The sequence below is a fragment of the Durio zibethinus genome, chromosome 27, assembly GCF_047325235.1.
Source record: "Durio zibethinus cultivar Kanyao isolate XHJ-2024 chromosome 27, ASM4732523v1, whole genome shotgun sequence".
In the NCBI taxonomy this organism is placed as follows: Eukaryota; Viridiplantae; Streptophyta; class Magnoliopsida; order Malvales; family Malvaceae; genus Durio; species Durio zibethinus.
Genome location: NC_143188.1, coordinates 5,239,166 through 5,262,633, shown reverse-complemented (window position 1 = coordinate 5,262,633; position 23,468 = coordinate 5,239,166). Strand labels below are relative to the sequence as shown.

The 23,468-nt window shown below is 29.9% G+C and overlaps 2 protein-coding genes and 1 pseudogene across 10 annotated transcripts; all 3 read left to right on the top strand.

The window, feature by feature from the left end:
• The first annotated feature begins 337 nt into the window (after positions 1-337).
• LOC149510868 (TPR repeat-containing thioredoxin TDX-like) lies at positions 338-5,313 on the top strand. 9 transcript variants are annotated; one of them, XM_089756460.1, is made up of 5 exons: positions 338-897; positions 2,039-2,200; positions 2,495-2,687; positions 3,045-3,125; positions 4,979-5,313. In XM_089756460.1, the coding sequence occupies exons 3-5, from the start codon at positions 2,513-2,515 to the stop codon at positions 5,242-5,244; spliced, it is 522 nt and encodes a 173-aa protein (XP_089612586.1). In that variant the 5' UTR covers positions 338-897; positions 2,039-2,200; positions 2,495-2,512; the 3' UTR covers positions 5,245-5,313. The 9 variants fall into 9 exon arrangements, 5 of the variants coding, with proteins under 5 accessions (XP_089612586.1, XP_089612587.1, XP_089612589.1 ...); XM_089756461.1 differs by lacking the exon at positions 338-897 and adding an exon at positions 904-1,173; XR_016334718.1 differs by lacking the exon at positions 338-897 and adding an exon at positions 3,252-3,327 and having other exon boundaries at positions 1,205-2,200; positions 2,495-2,639.
• Positions 5,314-6,829: 1,516 nt separating this feature from the next.
• On the top strand, positions 6,830-8,156 carry LOC111279360 (Pre-rRNA-processing protein TSR2, conserved region). Its single transcript, XM_022866363.2, has 3 exons — positions 6,830-7,092; positions 7,209-7,297; positions 7,430-8,156. The coding sequence occupies exons 1-3, from the start codon at positions 6,879-6,881 to the stop codon at positions 7,481-7,483; spliced, it is 357 nt and encodes a 118-aa protein (XP_022722098.1). The 5' UTR covers positions 6,830-6,878; the 3' UTR covers positions 7,484-8,156.
• A 2,582-nt stretch (positions 8,157-10,738) lies between these two features.
• LOC149510867 (uncharacterized) lies at positions 10,739-12,209 on the top strand (annotated as a pseudogene).
• Positions 12,210-23,468: the final 11,259 nt, after the last annotated feature.

Sequence of the window (23,468 nt, the reverse complement as noted above, 5' to 3'; positions counted from 1 at the left end):
ATTTTTCAGGGTAGAATGTAGCAATGCAACAACCATGAAAGTAGTAATCCTTATACTACTATAAGTGCATATACCCCAAAACCTAAGATTAAACTACCTAATTTTGATGGACATAACCCCAAAAGGTGGATAAAAAATGTTAGAAGTATTTTGCTATTTTTTTCATTTTAAACCATAAAAAAAATTAAAAATTGCAGTAATGTATTTGTAGGGAAGTCAGAAACCTGGTTCTATGATTATAGCATGTAGAAGAATATAGTGACTTGGTCAGAGTTTGCTCAAGATTTATGCAACAGGTTTTGTAATGGAACTTACTTAAATGTGATAGAAGATTTTAATAAGTTACTTCAGAAAAGTACAGCGAAAGACTACCAAGAAAGCTTTGAAGAATTAAAGCCATACATGTTGCAGTTTAACCCTTATCTAAATGAAGAATACTTGATTTCTAGCTTTGTGAGTAAGCTTAAAGATGACTTAGAATATAAGGTCAAAGCTAATGTACCTACTAGTTTAATGGATGCCTATAGACAAGCTAAGCTACATGAACTCTCTAAGTTAGGTCCTAAATATGCTAATTATACCATAAAGTCCAAATTCTTTTCATTTGATCTTTAGGGATATGGATCCCTTGAAGAGGAGGGTAATGTGATGTTATCATCCAGTTGTAGAAATAACAAAGTTGGGTTGAAATGTCAAAAAGTCTGGAGCATGAATGAAGTTGGTAGCATAATGCTAAGTGAGGTTAAAAGAACTGTCAGTGAAGTATAAAGAGCTTGTTAAGTACTTTAGGGATAAAAAAGTTGTCAATTAGTTATGCTGAGTAATTTATGGATAAGAGTATAGTCCTATTAGTCATTTAAGAAATGAGTTATAAATATATAAAACAAGCGTTTCAAGGTTAGGAATGAAAATTATTGCTAAATTCTCTATCAATTTCTTTTTCTTTTTGGTCTCATACTCTATTCTTTTCTGATATAATCTCTTTTGTTTTTTTAATTATTCATTTTATCTCAAAATCATCAAGTTAAATTTTTTTTCAATTTCTCTTGTGAAAGAAGAATAGGAATAAATTGTATTAAAGCTATGATTAATGAAATGTATGTAGTTGCTTAGTTAGAAAAATGAAGAAAAATTGAAGAAAATGAAAGAGGCTTTTATTTTATTTGGCTTCAGGTATGAATTTTAATTTTCTTTCTGCAATTTCATTGAAATCCTAATTTTGTGTGGAACATTTAGAATTATTTTAATATAGCTTTAGTTATATGTATGATGTGGAATATATAGAATAGAGAAAACATTTGAATTTTTGTGTGTAGACCCTATATGTAGTTTCTAGCTTTAGTACTTTTTGGGCACCAATTGGTTTTTTTGTGTGTTAATTACTATGTCTATGTAATGTTTGTGTAAATGCCTCTATGAATTTTAGCATATGAAGTTTTTTTGTTTTAAGATAGTTTCAGTTCTTGTACTATTTTCTTTGCTCTTCCCTATTTTTAGTATACAATAGCATCATAATCACCATTTTCATATCAATGACCATTATAGCTTGCCTATATAGAGGCAGCCATGTGTAAAAATAAAGTGAATAATTTAGACGTGCATAAAAAATAAGATAGTACATAAGCTTGGCCAATCAATAACTACATGTTTGAAACGCAAAATCAAATCTTTATAGAAAATTGCTTGCATTGAATTTCATCCCACACTATTAACTATAAAATACTAGTTTTCTGAATGAAGTGATGGTATATTAGTAGTAAAGATTGGCATATATTAGCAATTAATTTAAGTATAGTGAGAATATATATATTTATTTAATTCAAAGTTTAGATAGGTTGATTGGTCCCAAGGCCATATTTTAGGTTGTTTCTTAGTTGGCTTTTAGACTTTGTTTCACCACATGCTGTCTTAATGTCGCCAACTTTCAGGTTTGATTTTTTTTTCTTTATTTGTTCTATTGATCTATTCTTATGTCTTTACATATAAGTTAAAACCTCTTTTTATCCTTGTAATGGTTGAAATTTGAATTACTTTGCAGGGTTGCTTTGAGATATTGTCCATAACTGGTTCTTTTATAGTCAGTGACATTGGTGGTGTAAAAAGTAGAACTAGTGGGTTGAGTGTTTTATTGGCTAGACCAGATGGTTGTGTAATAAGTGGTGGATTTGTTGGTATATTGGTGGTTGCTAGCCCTATACAAGTAAGTCATTTGCTCTTTGTTATTATATTCACGAATCTGTAGTCATTTTATTAATTTGTTGACTAATTTATGATAGTTTAGTCAACCACCATTTGTCATATTAAATAATGTCTTGAATCTACATTCTAGTTCTATGCTTGGAAATTTATATGTTCTAATTGGACTGTAACACATCGAAAGGGTTTTCTTCCTTAAATGGATATTTAAGCATAAATCAGCATATTTGATCAAATCTATTTCCACTAAATTAAAACTGTACACATCAAGTGATATAGTTCTATTTTCTTTTGCTAGATTATAGTAGAAAGCTTCATGCCAAATGGTTACAAAGTGCATAAAAGGAAACATTATCATGAATACACAGTGGCTTCCATAGTTGCTGGTGCTCTTTCAACCACGGTGACAACTGCAAGGCCAATCTCAGAAGCAAAACCTGATGGTGAAAATTGTGTGACACCAACATTGCCTTTGTATAGTATTCACTACTGTATGGCACCAACATAATCTTTTTGGATCATTTGCTATTTGCATTCACCATTTTATCATCTTTTGCTTGCTGATCCTCTCTCTTTGACAGCTTTTTTGGCCCAAGATAACAAATGTGAATTACAAATCCAGACTAATTAATTACTTGGAATTTAATTTGTGACTAAGTTTTAGGCATATATGACTTATCAATTATTGCTTTATATCATCTCCTTAGGCAACATATGGCGTTCTTTTTATTTTTGGCTTTTGTTGCATTAAATCTTTGTATTACTGTTGCATTCTTGATGTCCTTGCACTTTAGAGGTTTTTTCTACTTTTGAAAGCAAAGACTTACTCACTTAATGTGTCTTTGCAGTCAAAGTTCCATTGGATGCATATATGACAGACTTTGTATTCTCTGAAAGGGAAAATGGTAGAACTTTTGACAACAATGCTGGTATGGATTACCATATACCTATTTTTGGAGGAATTGTGAAAAAGCCACCAATGAATATTGTGCATTTTGTTATTGAGATGGCCCCTATTGCTTTTTCTCAGTTGCTTTCTTTTTATAACTTTGTAGGTTAGAGGTCTAGGTGATGTAGTCTCTCCAGTGCTATTCAAGATTTAAACCACAATATGGACATCATTATTCAAAAGTATGGCTACTTGAACCTTAGCTATGTAAGCTTCATTGCTGTCACTTTAGCCAAAATTTTCAATTTGATTGTTTTCACTAGATAGCTTTATTTCCTTAAATTATGGATTTTTTTGGTTTTTATTCTTGCTTACTAGGCATGCTATTTATAAGCTTGTGTGCGGTGTTAGCTATCTTGCATGAGGTTGCTAAAATGCATTTTTCTTTTAATAAGATATTGTTAGGATAAGATTTACATGTGAGTAAAAAATCTCACATTATTAAGAAATCTGAATAAGATGTCCTATATATCCATGAAGGACCTGAAAACCTAATAGCTTAAGCTTTTGGACTCAAGTGGTGTCCAACATGTATGTATGGGCTCTCTGATATACTCCCATAGGCTCCAAGCGTGGTTTATCTCCCTAACAAGTGATATTAGAGCCAAAAAAGTCAAGAGTTCGAGAAGTCACAGGTTCAAATCCCAGTAATGTTGTTGGAAGGAGATTGTTGGCAGATTTGAGGTTGGTTGTGTCCATCAACTTCATATGCTCGAACGTCAGTATTAAAAGATTCAACTTGAATGCAGTGAGTATATAATAATATGCAGAAGTGAAACACCCAAGTGGGTGATGTGGTGAGTCAACTTGAAATGTAAGCTTGAGGGAGCATTGAGACAACCTAGGCACCCAGGTTGAGTGATGTGCCATAGCCTAAAAGGTGCACTAGAGATGTGAGGTTGCCTAACCCAAAGAAGGTGTTGATAGGACTTACTCGCACGAGGGAGCTGAGGTGGAACTTGATTAGAACTCACAAGTAAATGGGGGAGATTGTTGGGATAAGGTTCACATGTGAGTAAAGATTCTCACATCATTAGAAAATCTGAACAAGATGTCTTATATATGCATGAAGGATCTAAGAACCTCATAGTTTAAGCTTTTGGGCTCAAGTGATATCCAACATGTATGTATGGACTCTCTAGTATGCTCTCATGGGCTCCAAGTGTGGTTTATCTCCCCAACAGATATCAGTGCTAAATTGTCGCATAACCTTTTCCTATTGGGTTTTCTTGAAAACAAAAGTTTCATACAAGGCTTACCTACCCTAATCTTAATTTGGGCTATACATGATGAAAACTTTTGTGGATGCTACTTAAAAGATGTTTATTGTCACACAATCTGCTTCTCATTGTCATTCATTCATATCTTAATATTCAAAAAAGATATAAAAAGATTCATTCATCTCTTTTTATTTTTCAAACTTGTCCTTTTAATAATTTCAGATCTATCAAATGATATTGTCACTTCTTTCTAGCTAAAGAGAAGCTAGTGTTCATAATGTAATTAAAGACTCAAAATGGCCTAAGAGACTGGAACATCTTCCTACACTACTATAACAAATCGTTTGCAATGCTGATCTTAAGTCTCTGTGGGTAATGAATTTCTTGTATCAGTACTACTCGTACTGTTTTATTCATTTCTCCAATTCATTCTTGTTCTCTTGCAATATTTTAGTATAACAAACTTCTGGGTCATAAAAACTCGTGGATCAGTTGGAAGAGTCCATACCGCCCATTAGGATTATTTCTTTTATGCACATGTGAATTGCATTACTGTTAGTTATGGGACAAGTATTTATGTATGCTACCTTCGAATGCTTTTTGAAATTAACAGGGCAAGTTATTGGCATTCACTCCGCTAGTGAGTTGGAAACTAAGTTGAATGCTACTACAAGAACATCTCGCCTTATGATATTGTACTTCACTACAACATGGTGTGGTCCCTGTCACTTCATCTCTCCTCTTTATACAAGTTTAGCTGTAAAATATGTGAAAGTGGTGTTCTTAGAAGTTGATATAGATGAGGGTAGGGATGTGGCTGCCCGCTGGAATATTAGCAGTATTCCTACCTTTTTCTTTAAAAGAAATGTAAATTGTTAAACTCTTAGTTACAATGATATTGTTACTTTATTAATATGAAATTCAAAGGTTTCTGCCTGATTTTAACTATGCTTACATACTTCAAGTGTGATGCACATGTGAGGCGATTATTGTTCTGTAATAAAAAAAGCAAAATTTGGGAAATAAGTAATCTAAAAATATCTTTTGCCAAAAATTGCAAAAGTTGGGATTTGCTGGCTTTCATTTCTCAACCTTCAATCTCCATTAATTGATATGAATTGGTTTTTAATTTCATTCGATATAAGGATTAGAAATGTGAAAATTATTTAAAAAAATTTTTAAAAATTTTTAAAAATAATTTTAAGTGTTAATATAACTAACTCAATAAATAAAAAAAATTTAAATAAAATGTGACTTTTACTGCTATTTTAAAATACCATTAAATGTTTTTCTATTTACAATGGTAGTTTAAAGTACCAAAAAATGACGTGCTGTCAAATATACGTGTAATCTCAGTACTGGTAATTTCACCATCAAAAAGTTTTCACCAATACTTACTTAGCAGGTGGTCAAAGAATTACCTACAATAGTAATAGTGGCACTTTTTTAATCTTTTAAGTGCCGGTAAAAAAAACATTTCTTGTTATGTAGACGTCGCTTTTTATATATCTCCTTCTACCAATTGATGAAAAACCCTTAGAGCATAAAACCACAGCCAAGCAAACCCCAAAATTAAAGATAACTAGTGCTAAAAAATTTTGCAAGTTTGTCTTTTCTGCCTAACAATTGCTATTGATTCTTATGTGTACTCAAATGGAATAAAAACTTCCTCTTATTCACTTTCGCAAAGATTTGGGTTTTAGAGTTTAACTTTAATTCCATTCGGATCTCTCTCCAAAATCAAGTCAAATACATTATACATTTGATTAGGATTTTAATCCTATGTAACAAGACTTTTAATTTCAAAATAATGTAGAATTTTAGTCCTTTTTCAAACCTAGCTCCTTCTTTTTGTAATTTCGGGATCTCTCTTCCTTTTGTCTTTAAATAAGCCAAAATAAAATAAAAAATATTGAGAAATAAATAAATAAAATAAAATTGGAAACAATTAAATCTAACTAAAGCTTCAGACTAAATGGGGCGTCAAGGTATGCCTAGTTCCCACTTGAAAATTTGCTTTGCAAAAACCTAGTAAGAAAATAGTTTAAGATGGAAAAAATGAGAAACAAAATTTGTTGATTATGTTTCATAAAATAAGTTGTTTATATAAATTATTCACCAATAATCTTTTAGACAGTCCCTGAAGTTTCTCGCAATAATTTCTCTCCCAACAATGCCAGATATAAACAAGGTGATGAAGGCACTATGACAATCTCCACAGATTGTGAAGTTTTTTGTGATTATACATCATTTTTGTCGTGTAGCTGCTCAATATCTAGTTGGCTGTTCAATCATTGGTCCGACGGTTTGTTTTCTCAACTGACCGTTTCTCCTCTGATCCCAACTTTTCGCACCTCTTTCTATCTTACACCCATATTGTCAACAAAACAAGGAACAAAAAGAACTTTCTCTCTCTCTTTATATATATGTATCTCCCCAACATTATGTTTTAACTGTTTTGAGATATCTTGATTCTTGAGGAGAAGAGAGAGCAGAATTAGAGGGCTCATAATATGGGATCCTTGAATGGGGACAACCGTTCGAGTTTTCCCTCTACTCTTCAAAAGCCTGAGGCTGCCTTTCATCTCCAGGAAGGAATTACGTTGCTTCTGTCCCGATGGCACGGTCTTCAAATGGCTGTCCAAAACCAATGGGGTGGCCACGATTCCTTTCAGAAATCCCAACAGCTTGCCGCTGATGTCTTCTCTTGGTTCTTTCAATCCAAAGGTTAATTTATTTTACTCTTGCTCATGTTTCCTGGATATTTTGTTCTCCTGAAGATTTCTTAAGGTGGAACAAGTTGGTATGAAATATGAGTACTGAACTATATATTGATTTTGCAGCACTTGAGATAGAAGATTTAGAAAATTTGCTTCATGAAAGCATGCTACTATCTCTAAATACAGAGATTGAGGATGGAAGCATTGAGGAGGTATATAACCTTTTTATCTAAATTGGTTTCTTCATGTTGTTAGGCTCAAGTAAAATTTCAGTTCTTTGCAAATTTGTTCAATCTTTTTTTTTTCTTATGTAAATTGTGATTCTATCCTCATTACTTCCACAGGTAGCGGAACAGTTGATGATTATGTATGAAGAATACTTGCATGGAAATCATTAAACAAAAAAAAAAAAAATCTAAAACGTCTGTCCGAAGATGACAGCAGTACTGCTGCCATGAAATAATCGAACAATGTCTTCTTTTCAGGCATGTTTTTCCACCCTCAATGATACCTGTTCTATATAAAACTCCAAAATATATTTAATTCCAAGAAGATAGGCTAAACATGCAGAAGCTAAAGAAATTGATCATGTCTGATGAGTGATTTATACTTCACCATTTTGGACAGTTAAGGAGAGAGCATTTCACTTATAGAACCCTCGTCAGAAAACATATAGTGTTGAGTTAATGCGCGAGAGGATAGATAAAATACACAAGTAAGATTTTTGTAATGAGTAGTTGATATAGGAGCAAAGAGTTCAAAATGGGAATCACTTCATAGTGCCAAAAACGTGTATTTCCGTTGATTGGGCACTTGATTATATTTTTCCCCATGTTTCTTTTCATCCGCTAGTCGCAACAATGTTTGCTCATGTAGTTACTGTTTTCAAGATCGAAAATAGCCGAGTATCTAATTCAATGATTAACGAGTATTTCTCCATGCTTTTTGATCCCACATCCTCCAATATATTGACTGAGCATCTGTTTCTGTAACTTCATAGTATAAAATTCTCAAAAACTTGCTGCGCCTTCTCCGTATTCTCTCACAACAATAGGAAGTAATCTGAATCACAAAGTCAAAGAACAACCATTTCTGTACTTCGCCAATTCGCTTAATTTCTTTTTGTAGGCATACTAATTATTAATGCTCTAATTTTAGTTTCCTTAAATTTTAAGCAAATTAATTTTTGAAAGGCTAAAATAATAAAAGAAAATTTAAAAATTTTATCATTTTAGTTAGATAAGTACTTATATTTTTATTATAGCCACATAAATTCTTAACCTTTAATTTGTATCCAAATATACTCTTAACTTTTTATTTATAACTAAACACATCCTTAACATAAATTAATTTTTTGGTTGAAGGAAAGACTTATTTTGATATAAATCAATCGATAGGGCTTATTTGGATTAAAAAAAGTATAAAAGTTTATTTAAAAAAGTGAATTAGTTAACTTTTAATTTATAATCAAACAAATCTTTAACATAAATTAATTTTTTTAAATAAAAATTTATTTTGATAAAAATCAAAAGATAAAGACTTATTTGGATTAAAACATGTAATAATTTATTTTAAAAAATTGAAATACTTTAGCAACTTTTTTTATGTTTTAATTATTTCCAATTTCTAGATTTCACCAATTCAATGATATAGTATTACACTTGACATATTTTACCAATCTGTAAAAAAATTTAAGTAAAATTTAAGTGAGGCATTAATAAAAAAAAAAATTTAAGTGAAAAAGAGAAACATTCAAATCAATCATTGGATTAAAAAAAGAAATTAAAATAAAAAATTTACATAAATAAAATCAATTATATTATATCAATAATATTTACGTGATCTGGTAATAAAATAATGATAATATTTAATTCCGACAACCTCAGCTCATAATTATAAATAAATAAATAAGTCGCAACAACATGGCTTAAGTTCGTGAGCAGAAAAGGGACCAAAGAGAAGCATGGGCCAATATGAAACAAAATACTCTGTTTTTATACGTTTTCTGTTGAACATTCTATCACCATCACCCAATCTCAACATCCTTCGTACACAAATAGCAAGTACTTTTAGAAGGGATAAAACAATCATTTCCCTTCTTCAGTGACCCTAAAGCTGCTAGATTCTTCTCCAGGGAATTCTATTTATACCGCGCTTTTTATTTTATAAATGTCATTTCTAAATATATTTTATATTCAAAATTCAAGTTTTTATTTTTATTAAATACATTCTCACCCTATATTTTTTATTTTTCATTTTTACCATTTCTCTTTTCTTCTCTCTTAATTTTTTAAAATCTAATATTTCAAAAATAAATATCCAAAAAGTTTGAAACTTCTTGAAAATGGATATTGAAAAAGTTTTAAAAATTCTCGGATATCCATTTTTATTGGAGAAGTTTTAAAAATTTTCAAATATTCATTTATGAAAAATCTCAAAGATTCTCGAGAAAACTCAAAACTTATCGATTATCCATTCCTGAAAAGCTTTGAGTCTTCTCGGAAATAAATTTTTAAGAATCTTTGAGTCTTCTTGGATATCTATTTTCAAGAAAGTCAATTTTATTTTTAATCATTGAAAACTTTAATTATGCATTTATGAACCCATTTATTTGATCATGTGTGTGATTGAAACTCAAATCAATATTCTTAATATGAATGGCATAAACTTGTTCTTTCTCTTGAGTCTCCAAAAAATTGAAAACACCATTTTCTAGTTTTCTAATTTTTTGGTTTTGCATAGGTAAAAAGATATTCTTGGTTTTATGATCTCAAGACAAAAACACATTTATGCCTGTGCGTGCTTGAGAACTAAGATGTCACTTTCATTCGTACATGTAATCAAGTAAGAATAGATACATCGATGACTTATATATATGCATGCATGCTAGTCAGTGCTCGAACACCTTATAAAACATTGACCATAACAATGTCATCAGCAGATTGACAAATCTTACAGTTAAGACATCTAATTTTTTGACCACTAGTATCCTGGTGGTTGAAAGATATTGGTGGCATAAATATTAAAAATCCGTATTGAGCCATACCTCAGAAAAAATTATTAGAGACATTTGGAGATTTTAACACATCATATTTATTTATTTTAGTATTATTTATTTTAAGAGTAAATATATTTATTTTATATAAATTAAAATGAAATGTTGTCAAGAGTTTATAATTAAATAGATATTTAAATAAAAATTTATGTATTTTCAAAATAGATTTTCGAGAATACAAGATGATTCTTGGAAATCTATTTATAAGAACACAATATAATTTTATTGTGTTCTCGAAAATGAATTTCTAAGAATTATATTTTTTTCTCAAAAATAGATTACTGAGAACACAATATAATTCTCGAAAATCTATTTCTAAGATTTACGAAGTTAGTTTTGCTGTATATAAGTTATTAAGAGTATTTTTGTCACTTACTAAAGATTAAAATTAGTATTTGCTATGCAAGTATTTTTAGAAGAAAATTTTGGAAGTGTATAAAGAAAATTTTGGGGTGTATTTTAAAGGGGCCCTTATTCTTCCTGGTGAGTTGTGAGAGATTCAAGACTAACTGTTGTTATTTGAGACATCATTTCTCTAAGCCTTAGATTTACATTTTGTCAACTTGTAAATCCAGTTTCTTAATTTTTTGGTATCGTAATGAAAGATCTCTTATTTGCTGTCTTCAGTGTCTTACCATTTCTCACAATGAAAGATTACTTTTGAGCGAGAGTCTAAAGATCAAATCTTCCATCTTTATATATCTTTGGGTGCCTTAATGTTGCAGGTCTATAGGAATTTTTGTTCTGATGATGTCAATTTCTTCTCCTCCCAATATGGATACTCCTCCTCATATGGGCAGTTCCCCTCACACTATGGCCCTTCTGACTTTGATAGTCCTCCTCACATGGATATCTATCAAGATCTCTTTCCAGAGTAAGTTTGTTGTTTTCATCTGTCTTTTATTCCTACATGGTTTTCTTGTTTCTTTTTATTTGCTCATTTTTCTTCGATATTTGTTATTGGGATGAGTTTAAGCAGATAATAATGAGAATTCAAGTTTAATTTAGTTTTTCTTTCCAAGTTCTTGTTTAAAATAGTTTTAAAATGCTTATTTTGAATGTAATGACTGAAAGATTCGTTACCATAATTTAAAGAATTTTCTATTTCTTAGGGGTGTGATTCTTCTTTGGCATAGAGCAAGCCTCAAAATCTCTCGTTCAACATGTGTAACAATTAGCAATGATGCATGGTTCTTTGGACATACTATGATTTTATTTGCTTGCTCATAAGATTGTTTTGTTTTCCTAAGCTGTGATTTAGAGGGGCTTCATATTACTCTCGCCTCATTGTTAACAATGTAAACTACCTGCAATTGGAAATATCATTTATAGTAATTAGGTAAGAGCGGAACCTTCTATTTCTGAATCCAGGGATAAACCATCATTCTCATTCCAAAGTCATCAACTATTGCACAATGTTATTCTTGTTGTTATGGTTTATTCATAAATTAGTGTGCATAGCAGCTTCAACGTATGTTCAAATGAAGTCAGATGAATTTTTAAGTAATTAAGAAGATGTCTCTTTGCAAGTTTCTGGTGAATTCATTATGTTTTCTTGAATGCTATTTTATCCCAATTGTAGTTACTATGCTGGACCGGCTTCCCTTACATCAGAACCAAAAGATGAAATTCAGGGGAATGATATCCCTAATGGAAATAATGACTGTCCCCTCTAATTAAAGAGAATAAGCTCCCTACACCAGTTCCACCTGGTAGTGGTGGGGAAGAATTGCCTTATGCTTCTATAGATTGGCCAAATCCTGGTGATAATTGGAGCTGGAGGGTGGGGAAGAGGGTCAGCAGCTCTGGCTTCTACAACGATAGATTTCTCGCTGTTCCAAAAGTTCTTCGAAAGCCATGCAAGCAAGCCAACAGTTGAACGTTTTCTAAGATCACATTTCCCAGATGCAGATATCAACGAGTTCTTTGCATCATTTTTTTTTTGGAAGATCCCTGTCATTTTGGAATCTCGTACGAAGGATTGGCTGAAAAACATGTACTATTTTCTGTTTCTTAAAGCCCTCTTTTCATCTTGCAAGGAAATTCAATTTCTAACATTTTTTGCGTGAAGAAAGTTAGAATCTTGATTATATAAGGTTTTAGTGTTTAATGATTTCAATTTAAAAGAATTGTTTTTTATCGGATCAGGATGGATCAAAAGCCGATCATTGATATTATTTTCTAACAAGATTTATTTAATTAAAAAAATAAAAGGTAAAGAAAAAAAACCAAAAACCAAAAAATATATATTTTAAATTAATAATTAAATGAGTCAACCATAAATGTAAAAAACTATCATCTATGAAATGAAGAAAAAGAAAAAATATATAAAAAAGCAAAAAGGTAAAAATGAAAATAAAAAAGAAAAAAGTATATAAAAAAATGGTTAGGTGTGAAACATGTCGACAAAATGTTCAAAATTTATATTATGAATAATAAAATATATACTTATATATATATATATATCTATATATATAACTCAAGTTGGATTGTGGCAAAATATCATTAATCCGTCGTCAATCTAACATCTTTTCTCTTTAAAAACCCAATTTACTCAAACTCAATTATGATTTAAAAAAAAAGGCCCTATTGAATTTTGTCTAATTGAAACCTATAAGATGTAAATTATTTTATCATTCTTATCATCTGTTCCTCTTATTACAAAATTTATCTAATTAAAATAACAAAAAAAGATGAAAGAAAAACTAAATAAATTTGAGTGCTACGTGGACACCTACTTTAAGGTTTTTCACATAATTTATCAAAATTAATAACAAAAAAATTGAAAAAAAAAACAAAAAATGTTGTCACATCAACACATTAAATGATGGTCATACAAAAGTCAAAGTATATAAAATTTATATGATGAATAGATTGATTGCATCTTAATTATGTATAAATTGTCACAATATGTGTGTTCAGGAACTCGACCACATAATGAAAAACTTAAAAATAAAAATAAAGAGTTGCCACTAATTATTTTGGTAGGTGGGATTAATCACCTAAAATTTTTTTTTTCAATAAAACCTTATTACTAATTTAAAATTTATCAAAAATATAATTTTGACTTTCAAAATTAGAATGGGTTTGGTAGTTAAGTTATGTGTGAGAAAAGATTAGCACCCTTATAGTGCTAATTTTAAAAATGATATCAATTAATTACATATTATCTTTGAGTTTGGAGAAATATGACATTAACTTTAATATTTAGACTTAATTTCCTAAATTTCATTTATTTTCACAAAATTTTATTTTTTATTATTTTGAAAATAGAATTTTTTTGTATTGAAACATTTTTTAAACTTCTCTATATTTGGGTAAAATTAAAAAAAACATTCCTTTACCTTGGGATTTTCATGATGATCTATAAAAGCAAAGATAATTGTTTTTTTATAAATGCAATAAGATGTGAATGCCATATATAAAAGCATGAATATAACTAAAGATTTCACATAAATGACTATTTAGAATGCTAATGTACGTAACAATTATTAAACAAGCAAAAGGCAAATGCATGGGAATATTGTTTAAATTTGGGTTTGGTATGGATTTTAGGCTCTGGAAAGGGTTTGCTTTGGGGTTTTGAGCAAGTTTGAGGTTTGTTTTAAAGTTTATGCTAGGGTTTGGAATTTAGGGTTTTGGCTAAGGTTAAGGTTTAGGGTTTGGGCTAACGTTAAGCTTAGAGTTTGGTTTTGAGGTCTCGGTTTAAGGGTTAGGTTTACGGTTAGGGTTTGACTATGGGTTATAGTTTGGATTTAAAGTTAGGGTTTAGAATTAGGGTTAGTTTTATGGTTTAGTTTTGGGGTCTCGATTTCATGTTAGACTTAAAGTTTTTCATGTTAGACTTAAAGTTTTACTTTTGGTTTAGGGTGATTGATATGCATGCAAAATGTGATTAATATGTATGTACATAACTTGTATAAACCAATAAGAATAACATCAAACCCAAATGCTAATCATGGATGAAATGAATAATGCTACATGCAACAAACTATCCAAATGACCTAAATGAACAAAAAAGATTGACCTTTGAACACCAAATTTAGATTCAAGTTCCAAAGAACCTATCAATGGTATTTTCAACCTCAAGGCTCATTTTCACTCTCATTATCTCATATATCCATCATTAAACCAACATTAATAACATGATTTATACTAAAACACCACAAGCAAAAAAAATGCTATTAAAGAAAATTTTCATTTAAGACTTTTTAAAAAAAAAACATAAAAGCAAGCAATGTAAGGCTATATGAGAGAGAAGATCTCGGCCTAGGCATGAAAATGGTCAAGGCTAAAAGCTTCATTGGCCACTTAATGTCAATTCTGATCATTTTTACACAAGAAACTTCATTTAAACATTAAAACATCATTTCAAGATTGAGACAACAATAAGAAAATAAAATAAAATACCATTTTATTCATCCATAGTAGATCACAACCAAAATCATAATAGACAAAAAACATACAAGCCTAAAGTTCTAACATGTAAAGCATAAAAACCTATAATTTAAAGTAAATAAAGCATCATGGAAGAAATGAGGGTCTCGACCTAGCCATGGAAAGGTATAGGCCAAGGCCTTTATGATCATGTTTAGAGGACATTTTGCTAGCTTTTTCTTGGGAAAACTAAGGTAGAAAGCTTAGAACATTGACAAGAAAGAGAAGAAAATGAAACAACCATGGAAAAAGGGTTGGCATTCTTTTTTTTTTTTCTAACATCTTTATTTGGAGATTAACCCATAAGAATGTCTCCTTTTAAGCAAAAAAAAAAAAATGGTAGAAGAGAAGAAAAAACACAAGTGTGATCTATGGATGAAGGCTATGAATGAAGATAGGAGTGGTAGGAAAACAAAAATCAAAATAAGGTTAAGAAAGCTATCTTTAGGATTATTTTTTTTTGCAACTTTTTTCTAGCTTTTTAAAGGTATGTTATGACTATATGAAAAGGGATAACAAAGAATGGCTGAATGAGAAATAGAAAAGAGATGGCTTTTTTTTTCTTAGGTCTTTTGCACCTTTCTTAAAGAAAATCCTACCTTTTTCCTAACCACTAGATCCTAATTCATCCAAGGATGGGGAATTATTTGGCATTTTCTTACAAAGACTTAGTAAGAAAGGACTTGAGGTAGGCCATTGAATCATATAACTTTAATCCAAAAGTTGAAAATGTGTTTACAATTTCTTTTGTCTTTTTACACCTTTTATCCTAGCCATTAGATTAAACTTCATCAAGGGAGGTTTGTTTTTTTCTCCAAAGCTTAATGAGCCAAGCTTGAAATGTAAGCCATTAGATCAAAGCACTTTAATCTAAGGGTTAAAAATGTGTCTTAAATTTTCTTTGTCTTTATGTATATTTATTCTTAGCCTTTAGATTAAAACAATCCAATGGATGAAATTGATTTGTCTTTTTATGCCAAACTTGGTGATCAAGGTTATGAATATGAACCCTTGGATATTTGCATCTTTAATCCAATAACCTAAATCACCCTTACATTTCCTCTTGTTCTTATGTGAGGCCATCCACTTTTACCACATGAAAAGATAATTTTGCCCATGTTAAGCAATTTAGATCATTTGTTTCTCCTTTCTAGATTTTTTGCTCTTATGCCGACATTATGACTTTATACTGCTAAGAAATGATAATGTGGGTTTCTTAAGTTTACAAGAAAGTCTTTAAAGCTTGTTTTTGTTACTTTTGTGATGCCTTTAGGGTTAGACTTTGATTTTTGAGATCTTAAATTATATTTTTATTAATTCCTCTAATAAAAATAAATTGAAAAGAAAACTCTTCTTACTAGAGGCCTCACAATTTTAAAAATTCTTTCTCGAAAAACTCTTTTAAATAATGGTTCAACAACTTTAAAAATCTCATCTTGAAAAAGACTCATTTAAACAAAGGCTATGTAACTTTAAAACTCATCTTAGAAAGCTCATCATAAGCAGATGTTTTGAAACTTTAAATGATCTTATCCATGAAAAGCTTATTTTATATAGAGGTTTTGAAACTTTAAAAAACTCCATCGATGAAAAGCTCATTTAATACAGAGCTTTTGCAACTTTAAAAGACATTGTCTGTGAAAAGCTTTTTACATATAGAGAGGTTTTGAAACTTTAAAAGATTTCATCCATGAAATGTTTACAGGTTATATTTAACATTTTTCACAAAAAAATTTTTTAACCCAAAAATTGTTTTCTCACCTCTGGTTTTCTTTTGAAAAATACTTATCTCTTTTTTAACATGTCTGATTTTCCAAACCATGCTTAAAATGTATACAATAAAATGCAAGGAACACACTGCATGTAATGCAATCATTTAATTCATGCCAAAAGCTTATAATTATGGCAACAAGGTTCTTAGGACCAAATTTGTTTTTCAAACCTTGGGCTCATGAAATTCATTTTACAAATCCTCAACACCCATATAGCATTCTTGTCCCATTAAAGTCCTTTTTTTAGATTCTTCTTTTTTCTTTTTCTTTCCTTTCACTTCTTCATTTCTCTTTTTTTTTTTTCATTTTCCACATGATTACAAATCTAATCTTTTGCAAAAAGATTTGTTTTGTCCAAAAACACTCTTCATTTTCCAAATACCTTTACTATCATTGTATCTCTTTTTTAAGTTCCATTCTTGTCCAATATACATTCCATATTAGTTTCATTTTCATTCATTGGTTTTCATTTCATTTTCATCTTTTACTTTTTTCTCAAATTTTTTTTTTGTTCTCTTATCTTTGCCTTTTTATTACTTTTCCCTTTGTTTTCATTATTATTAAACCTTCCCAAAGTATTATAAGTGATTATTATGAACATTATTAATCATTATCCCAAATCCATCAGAAATGCAATGATTTCACGAATAAAGAAGGATCAAGAGAACTTTAACTAAAAAAGAAAAATGGTATTCATCATTACTTGAAAAGTAAATTTTCCAAAGTTCCAAAGAAAAATATAAAATTTTTGAAATATAAAGAAAGCAATTGAGACAATATCACGAATTAATCTTCAATTCTTTAAATAATGAATATAAGATAATATGAATTTGTTTACTCTGAATCATTTCTCAAAACCCATTGACATATTTGATCCTTTTAAGTTTATCACACTGAACCTTGCTTATAATCTGAAATTATCGACAAACTTTCTTCAAACCCACATTGCCCTCATCAATTTTAATGTTGTCTTTTTCATATCTAAGCCACATTTTCATGTTTTCGATTTAGACATCTCTTCTAACTCATTCCTTACACCTATGCCAACTTTTCAAGTTTTCAACCTAGATATTTTTTCCTTTTTGACTCAGATTGCTCTTTTTAGGTTTTCAGTCTGATTCTTTCTTTTTATTTTTGTTTATTTTTTCATTTCTTTTTATTTTGAATTTTTAAGTGAAATACTTCCTGATAGTGTTTGAATTCATAAGATTTGGCAACTCATCTCCATCCATTTTAGTTAGAATTAGGGCTCCACCTGAGAAAGCTTTTTTTACCACATAGCCCTTCCCAATTTGGTGTCTATTTTCCCCTATTATCATGTCAACTTAGCAATATCTTCTTAAAAACTAATCACCCTTATAAAAATGCATAGGCCATATCCTTTTACCATGTGCTTGCATTATTCTCTTTTGATACATTTGATCATGTACAAAGTATTGTGAACTTTTTTTTTTATAAGATTTAGTTACTCGTAGTGATTATGAACCCATTATGCTTCATTTAGTTTTGCTTCCATCAAAATTCTTAGAGAAGGGATTTTCACTTCAATTAGCAAAATAGCCTTCATCCCATATACCAATGAAAAAGGAGTAGCTTTGTTAGAAGTACAAATTGACATTTTGTAATCAAATAAAGCAAAATGTAGCTTCTTATGCTAATTTTTATAGGCGTTAGTCTTATTTTCCAATTTTTATAAGCATTAGTCACACTTTATCTAAACTGTATACATATTTTTTTCATCAATTTATTGTTTAATTTACTGGCATTATTAGAGATGACCTTTTTCAGGAGTCCATATTAGCATATTATCTCTTTCTTTATGAATCTGTATATAATCGATCATATAACTCTAGCATATAAGGTTATTTTTACCCATTTTATGAAGTAATTGATTACTATGAAAATAATCATTGTTTGTTTGAAGCCTTTGGGGTAATAGGTCTAATCACATTCACTTCACACTTAGAAAATGACCACAAAGGTGCTAGAACATGTAAGAGAATTGGAAGGGCATGTATCTTATTTACATAAATCTAACACTTATGGCACTTTCTTTTATAGTTGATACAATCGCTTTCTGATGTTAGCCAAAAATATCTTGCCCTCATCACTTGTCTGGCTAACATATGTCCATTTGCATGCATCCTACATATTCCCTGGTGCTTTTCTTCAAGTTTTTTCTTGCTTCTGTAACATTTACACATCTGAGTAGTATCTAATCCTAACTCTTTTTATACAAAATTGTCTCATCAAGAATAAACCATATTGCCAATCTTTTTAGGATTTTTTTATCATTATTTGATGCATGCTCTACGTATATTTGATATTTGATATACTACATGATATCATAATACCATTGCTAGCCATTCATATCTTCTTTAACATTTGTTCAATACATTGGAGATTTTCATGTTTGCATTATAATAGTTTGAATTTTTATACTTGAATTCAATCTAATCGTTACTTCTAGTATAGCTAAGGCACCTGCTATTTGATTCTCTTCTTGATGACAATGTTGAAATTGAATTTTCTCAAATTACTCCATCAATCTAGCTATATGCTTTTTATATAATACTAGCTTTAGGCCTCTTATTTCCCATTCATCTTTCAACTAATAAATTACTAAAGCTTAATCTTAATAGACTTCTAGAATTTTGATTTTCTTTTCAATAGCAATTTGCAAGCCTATAATGCATGCTTTATATTCTGCTACATTATTGGTGTTGTTAAAATTCAAACTTGTAGTGCTAGGATAATAATCTCCATTAAAAGATATCAATACTACCCTAATCTCCATTTGAAGATATCAATACTATCCCAATGCCATATCATAAAACATTAGATGGCCCATAAAAAAACCTTGTCCACAATTTCACCACAGGTTTCTAATTTTCAATTGAAAAAATAGCCATCAAGTTTTATCTAGAAAGTTGAACTTCATTAGCTCATAGTCATTTGCAACACAATTAGCAAGAAAGTCAATTATTACACTTCTTTTTACTACCTTTTGTGCCATGTATGCAATATCGTGCTTAGAAAGCATGACCTGCCACCTACCTATTCTTCTTGATAGAGATGGTTTCTCAAAGTTGTACTTGAATGGATCCAATTTTAACACAAGTTAGTTTGTATGATAGAGTATACTACTTTAGCCTATGAGTAGTCTAAACCAGTGTGGAGCACATTTTCTCTAATTGTGAACACTTAGCTTCATAATCAATGAATTTTTTACTCAATTAATAAATGATTTGCTCTTTTTTGCTTTTCATCCCTTTGTTTTAACACACATCCCATGGAATTTGCACAAACAACCAAATACAAAATCAAGGGTTTTCCTATGATGGGTGGTACCATAACAAGTGGATTTGTCAAATATTCTTTAATTTTATCAAAAATATCTTGGCATTCATCATTCCTGTGATAGGTGGTACCAGCTCCCTATAAAGAAAGGTGGTAGTTGTGAATATACTTTCATCAAACCTGAAAGGCAAAAGAGATATCATTAAAAATCCTACCTAAATATTGAATAAGCTTAAGAAAATCCCTTTTACAAAAACATAATGGAAAAAATGCACTTAAATAGTTATCATTGCATTCACAACATATATTCATCATTTGCTTGGGAAATGATGGTTATGAAATTACTTTCATCAAACCTTTAAGGCAAAAAGAGATTTCTTTAAGAATCTTACCTAGATATTAGAGGATGTTAAGGGGATCTTTTTTAGGCAGTATATAACAATTTCATATCATGCATTCTTAACATATGGTAATTAATAAAAGGTTCAAGGATAGCAAGGCTAAAGAACCTAGAACAGTTGATCTTGCACAGATATAATACTTGTTCATAATTTTAAATTATTGAAAGAAAAAATACGACCAAAATTGAAAAGGTTGAAAAAGCTTAAGAAAAAATTAGGAAAAATGTGATCGAGATATAATAAAGTATAAATAGATAGATGTTGGAATTTAAACAATTGTTATCCAGTCTATCGAATGGCAAAAATGATGCTGATACATATACATCGAGGGAAGGGATCAATACAAAAAAACCATCATACATTACAGCCATTGAGCAGGCAAAACTACACCTAAATGGGTCTTATTGTTAATCAACCACTGGTGCACATTAATATGAACCCAAAATCTAGTCTTGTTGATCCATAATGGTTCAAAACCTTGACAAACCACTAGAACAAGAGAAATTGAGAAGTGTATCTCATCAGGTGGAAAATATTGAAATGCAAAACAAAAATGATAAATTAGGAAAATGTTAAAAGCAATGCAGGGAAGTGACATCTTCAGAAGTATCAATGTAACGATCTTAGATTGGTGCCAAGTTTGGCTATCTCTACTAAGTTCAAAGTCTCAAATTTTGAAATGTATGATGAAATGAACTGTCGTTCTACTTATATCACAATATTTTGTCAAAAAATGATAGGACATACCCATAATGACAAGCTGCTAATCTATTACTTTTAAGATAATTTAATCAGATTTGTAGCAAGATGGTATATACAGTTGGACTGAAGCAAAATTCACTCTTAGAAGGATTTAGTCAAATCTTTTATTTGATAGTATAAGCATGTGTGGATCTGGTGTAAGATAAATTATCCCTACAAAAAATGGAAAATCAGCTTAATAAGATCTTTAAAGAGTATGCCTAATGTTGGAAAAATCAAACAACCCAAGTTTAACCTTTATTGATTGAAAAAAAATTATTATACAATTTTTTAACATCTTTTATGCCCCTTTTTATGATAAATTAGTAGCAATGCCACAAAGAATTTCCCTAGATATGGTTATTTTTGGGGAAATAATAGAAAATGTCATCAAGAATGACAAAATTGAAGGTCATGATCCTTTCAGTTTTAAAAAGGGAACCATATAAAAGAAGAAAAAAAGGACAAACATATATGATCACCTGTGGAAACTTATTACCTAAACCATACATTCCATACTAACCCTATCCTACATATACACCTTACTAACAATTTGACAAGTAAGTGTTTCAAATACTATACTTTGATTCTTGGTTTTTATGTGTTTATGATGAGTTGATCTTATGTTAATCTTGTTTGATTTATTAAATCATATCTTTATCATGCTTTTGATGAATAAAATGCTTGCTTTAATTTTTTTTAGTTTTTCAAGTATTTGATAAAAATTCAGCTAACAATAATAGGCAGTTTTCTAGATGTTTGATAAATGTTTGATAAAAATTCTTCAAACATGTAAGTATGAAATTAAATGTTTGTTAGGTCTTTAATGAAATGAAAATGAGATTTAATGGAATGGTGTTTTCCTAAAATGTTTGATGAAATAAAAGGTTCTTTTATTATGTTTTCTAAGTGTTTGATATAAGTTCTAACGACATTGTAATAATCATTAAAGCATTCCCAATGCTTGGTCGAAATCTTCATTCCCCTTCTCATCATGTTTTGTAGTTGTTCGCTTGTACAAAGTTAGTATTTTTTTTTTCTTATGCTTATTTAGTTGGTTTAGTGTTTGTGTAATTACTTTAGCCATGTAGTTGCATGGCAACTTAATTGCATTCATAATTTGCATATAGTTCAATTGTAGAATTAGCATTTAAATGTCATAAGCTTTTGTCATGCATTGCTTACACATTAAAACCCTAAACCCTAGGTCAAACCTAAACCTAGGTCAAACCTTAAAACTAAACCATAAACTTAGACCCTAAACTTAGACCCAAACTTAAACCCCAAACCTAAACCTTAAGCCTAACTCTAGCCTTAAACCCTAAACCTAGACCTTAGTCGAAACCTTACACTTAAATCCTAAACAAAACTTTAAACTTGTTATAAACCCCAAAACCCCCAACAAAGCATTTCCATACCTAAATTTTGACCCAAACCCTAATCCAAATCACATTTCCATGTATTTACATTTTCATGTGAGTTTTTTTTAAATGTTTCAAAAAAAAAAGATGTTTTAGAAATAAAATATGATAATATTTCAAGTAAAATAATTCTTGATATCTTGCCTAGATATAGGTGAAATTATCAACAATTAATTTTAATAGAGAATATTAATTTTTTTTTATGGATCATAATGGAAATCCCAGAGTAAAAAAATATTATTGAAATTTTGCCTAGAAATATAAGAGTTTAAAAAATGTTACGATATCAAAAGCTTTCATTTTAATTCAAAATAAAATAATTTACATTTTCAATAAATAAAAAATGAGATTTTACGAAAATAAATTAAATTCAAAGAATTAACTTTGAATATTAAAGTTAAGACCATTGTTATCAAAACTCAAGGATAACATGTGATTAATTGGTTTTTTTTTTAACAAATGTTATGGAATTGTTAATATTTCCTCATGCGTAACCTAACTCCTGAACCCATCTCTGATTTCAAATATCAAATTTATCTTTTTGATCAACTTTAAACTAGTTTTAACGTTTTATTAAAAAAATAAATTTTTACATATCCAATCACATCTACCAAAAAAGGTTGATAGTGATTCCCTATTTTGATATTTTAAAATCTTCGTCCTGTAGTAAGATTCCTGGACTCACACATTGCAACAACTTGGTGACTCCATTGGTTAAGGTTTAGGATTTGACCTAAGGTTAAGGCCTGGGGTTTGACACACTATTTAAGGTTTGATCTAGGATTTAGGTTTAGTTAAGGCTAAGGGTTTGACCTAGGGTTAGGGTTTTAGAGATGGATTAGGGTTTTGGGTAGGTTTAGAATTTTGAAAATCATAATTACTAAACATCCTCACAAATCCCTATATCTAGTGGGACTTTAGAAGCAAGTTTAATAATCGTGATTTCATACCCTAATTAAAGATCAATATGTAAGTGAACATGGCTAAAAAAGCATGACAATTACTATATTAAATATGATACTAACTTAATGCATGAAATTAATCTACCATGATACATGGCATTACACTAACATGACTAACATGACATGAACAAAATAACAAACACTTAGCAATCACTAATATTAAGCATATGAAAATCAAAGCGCCAAGCAAGGGACAATACCTTGGTCAAAACCCCCTAAGTCGTCATTGGAACCTTGTGTTGGCAATTCATCCTTCCATTAGTCATTAGACACCATTCCATTAAAACTCATTTT

Excerpts from the sequence above, each read along its gene's own strand:
- LOC149510868 (XM_089756460.1), top strand. The coding sequence starts at position 2,513 with ATGCCAAATGGTTACAAAGTGCATAAAAGGAAACATTATCATGAATAC. Across the intron at positions 2,688-3,044 it reads TTTGTATAGTATTCACTACT|TCAAAGTTCCATTGGATGCA; the intron begins GTATGGCACCAA and ends GTGTCTTTGCAG. Across the intron at positions 3,126-4,978 it reads AACTTTTGACAACAATGCTG|GGCAAGTTATTGGCATTCAC; the intron begins GTATGGATTACC and ends TGAAATTAACAG.
- LOC111279360 (XM_022866363.2), top strand. The coding sequence starts at position 6,879 with ATGGGATCCTTGAATGGGGACAACCGTTCGAGTTTTCCCTCTACTCTT. Across the intron at positions 7,093-7,208 it reads TTGGTTCTTTCAATCCAAAG|CACTTGAGATAGAAGATTTA; the intron begins GTTAATTTATTT and ends TTGATTTTGCAG. Across the intron at positions 7,298-7,429 it reads AGGATGGAAGCATTGAGGAG|GTAGCGGAACAGTTGATGAT; the intron begins GTATATAACCTT and ends TTACTTCCACAG.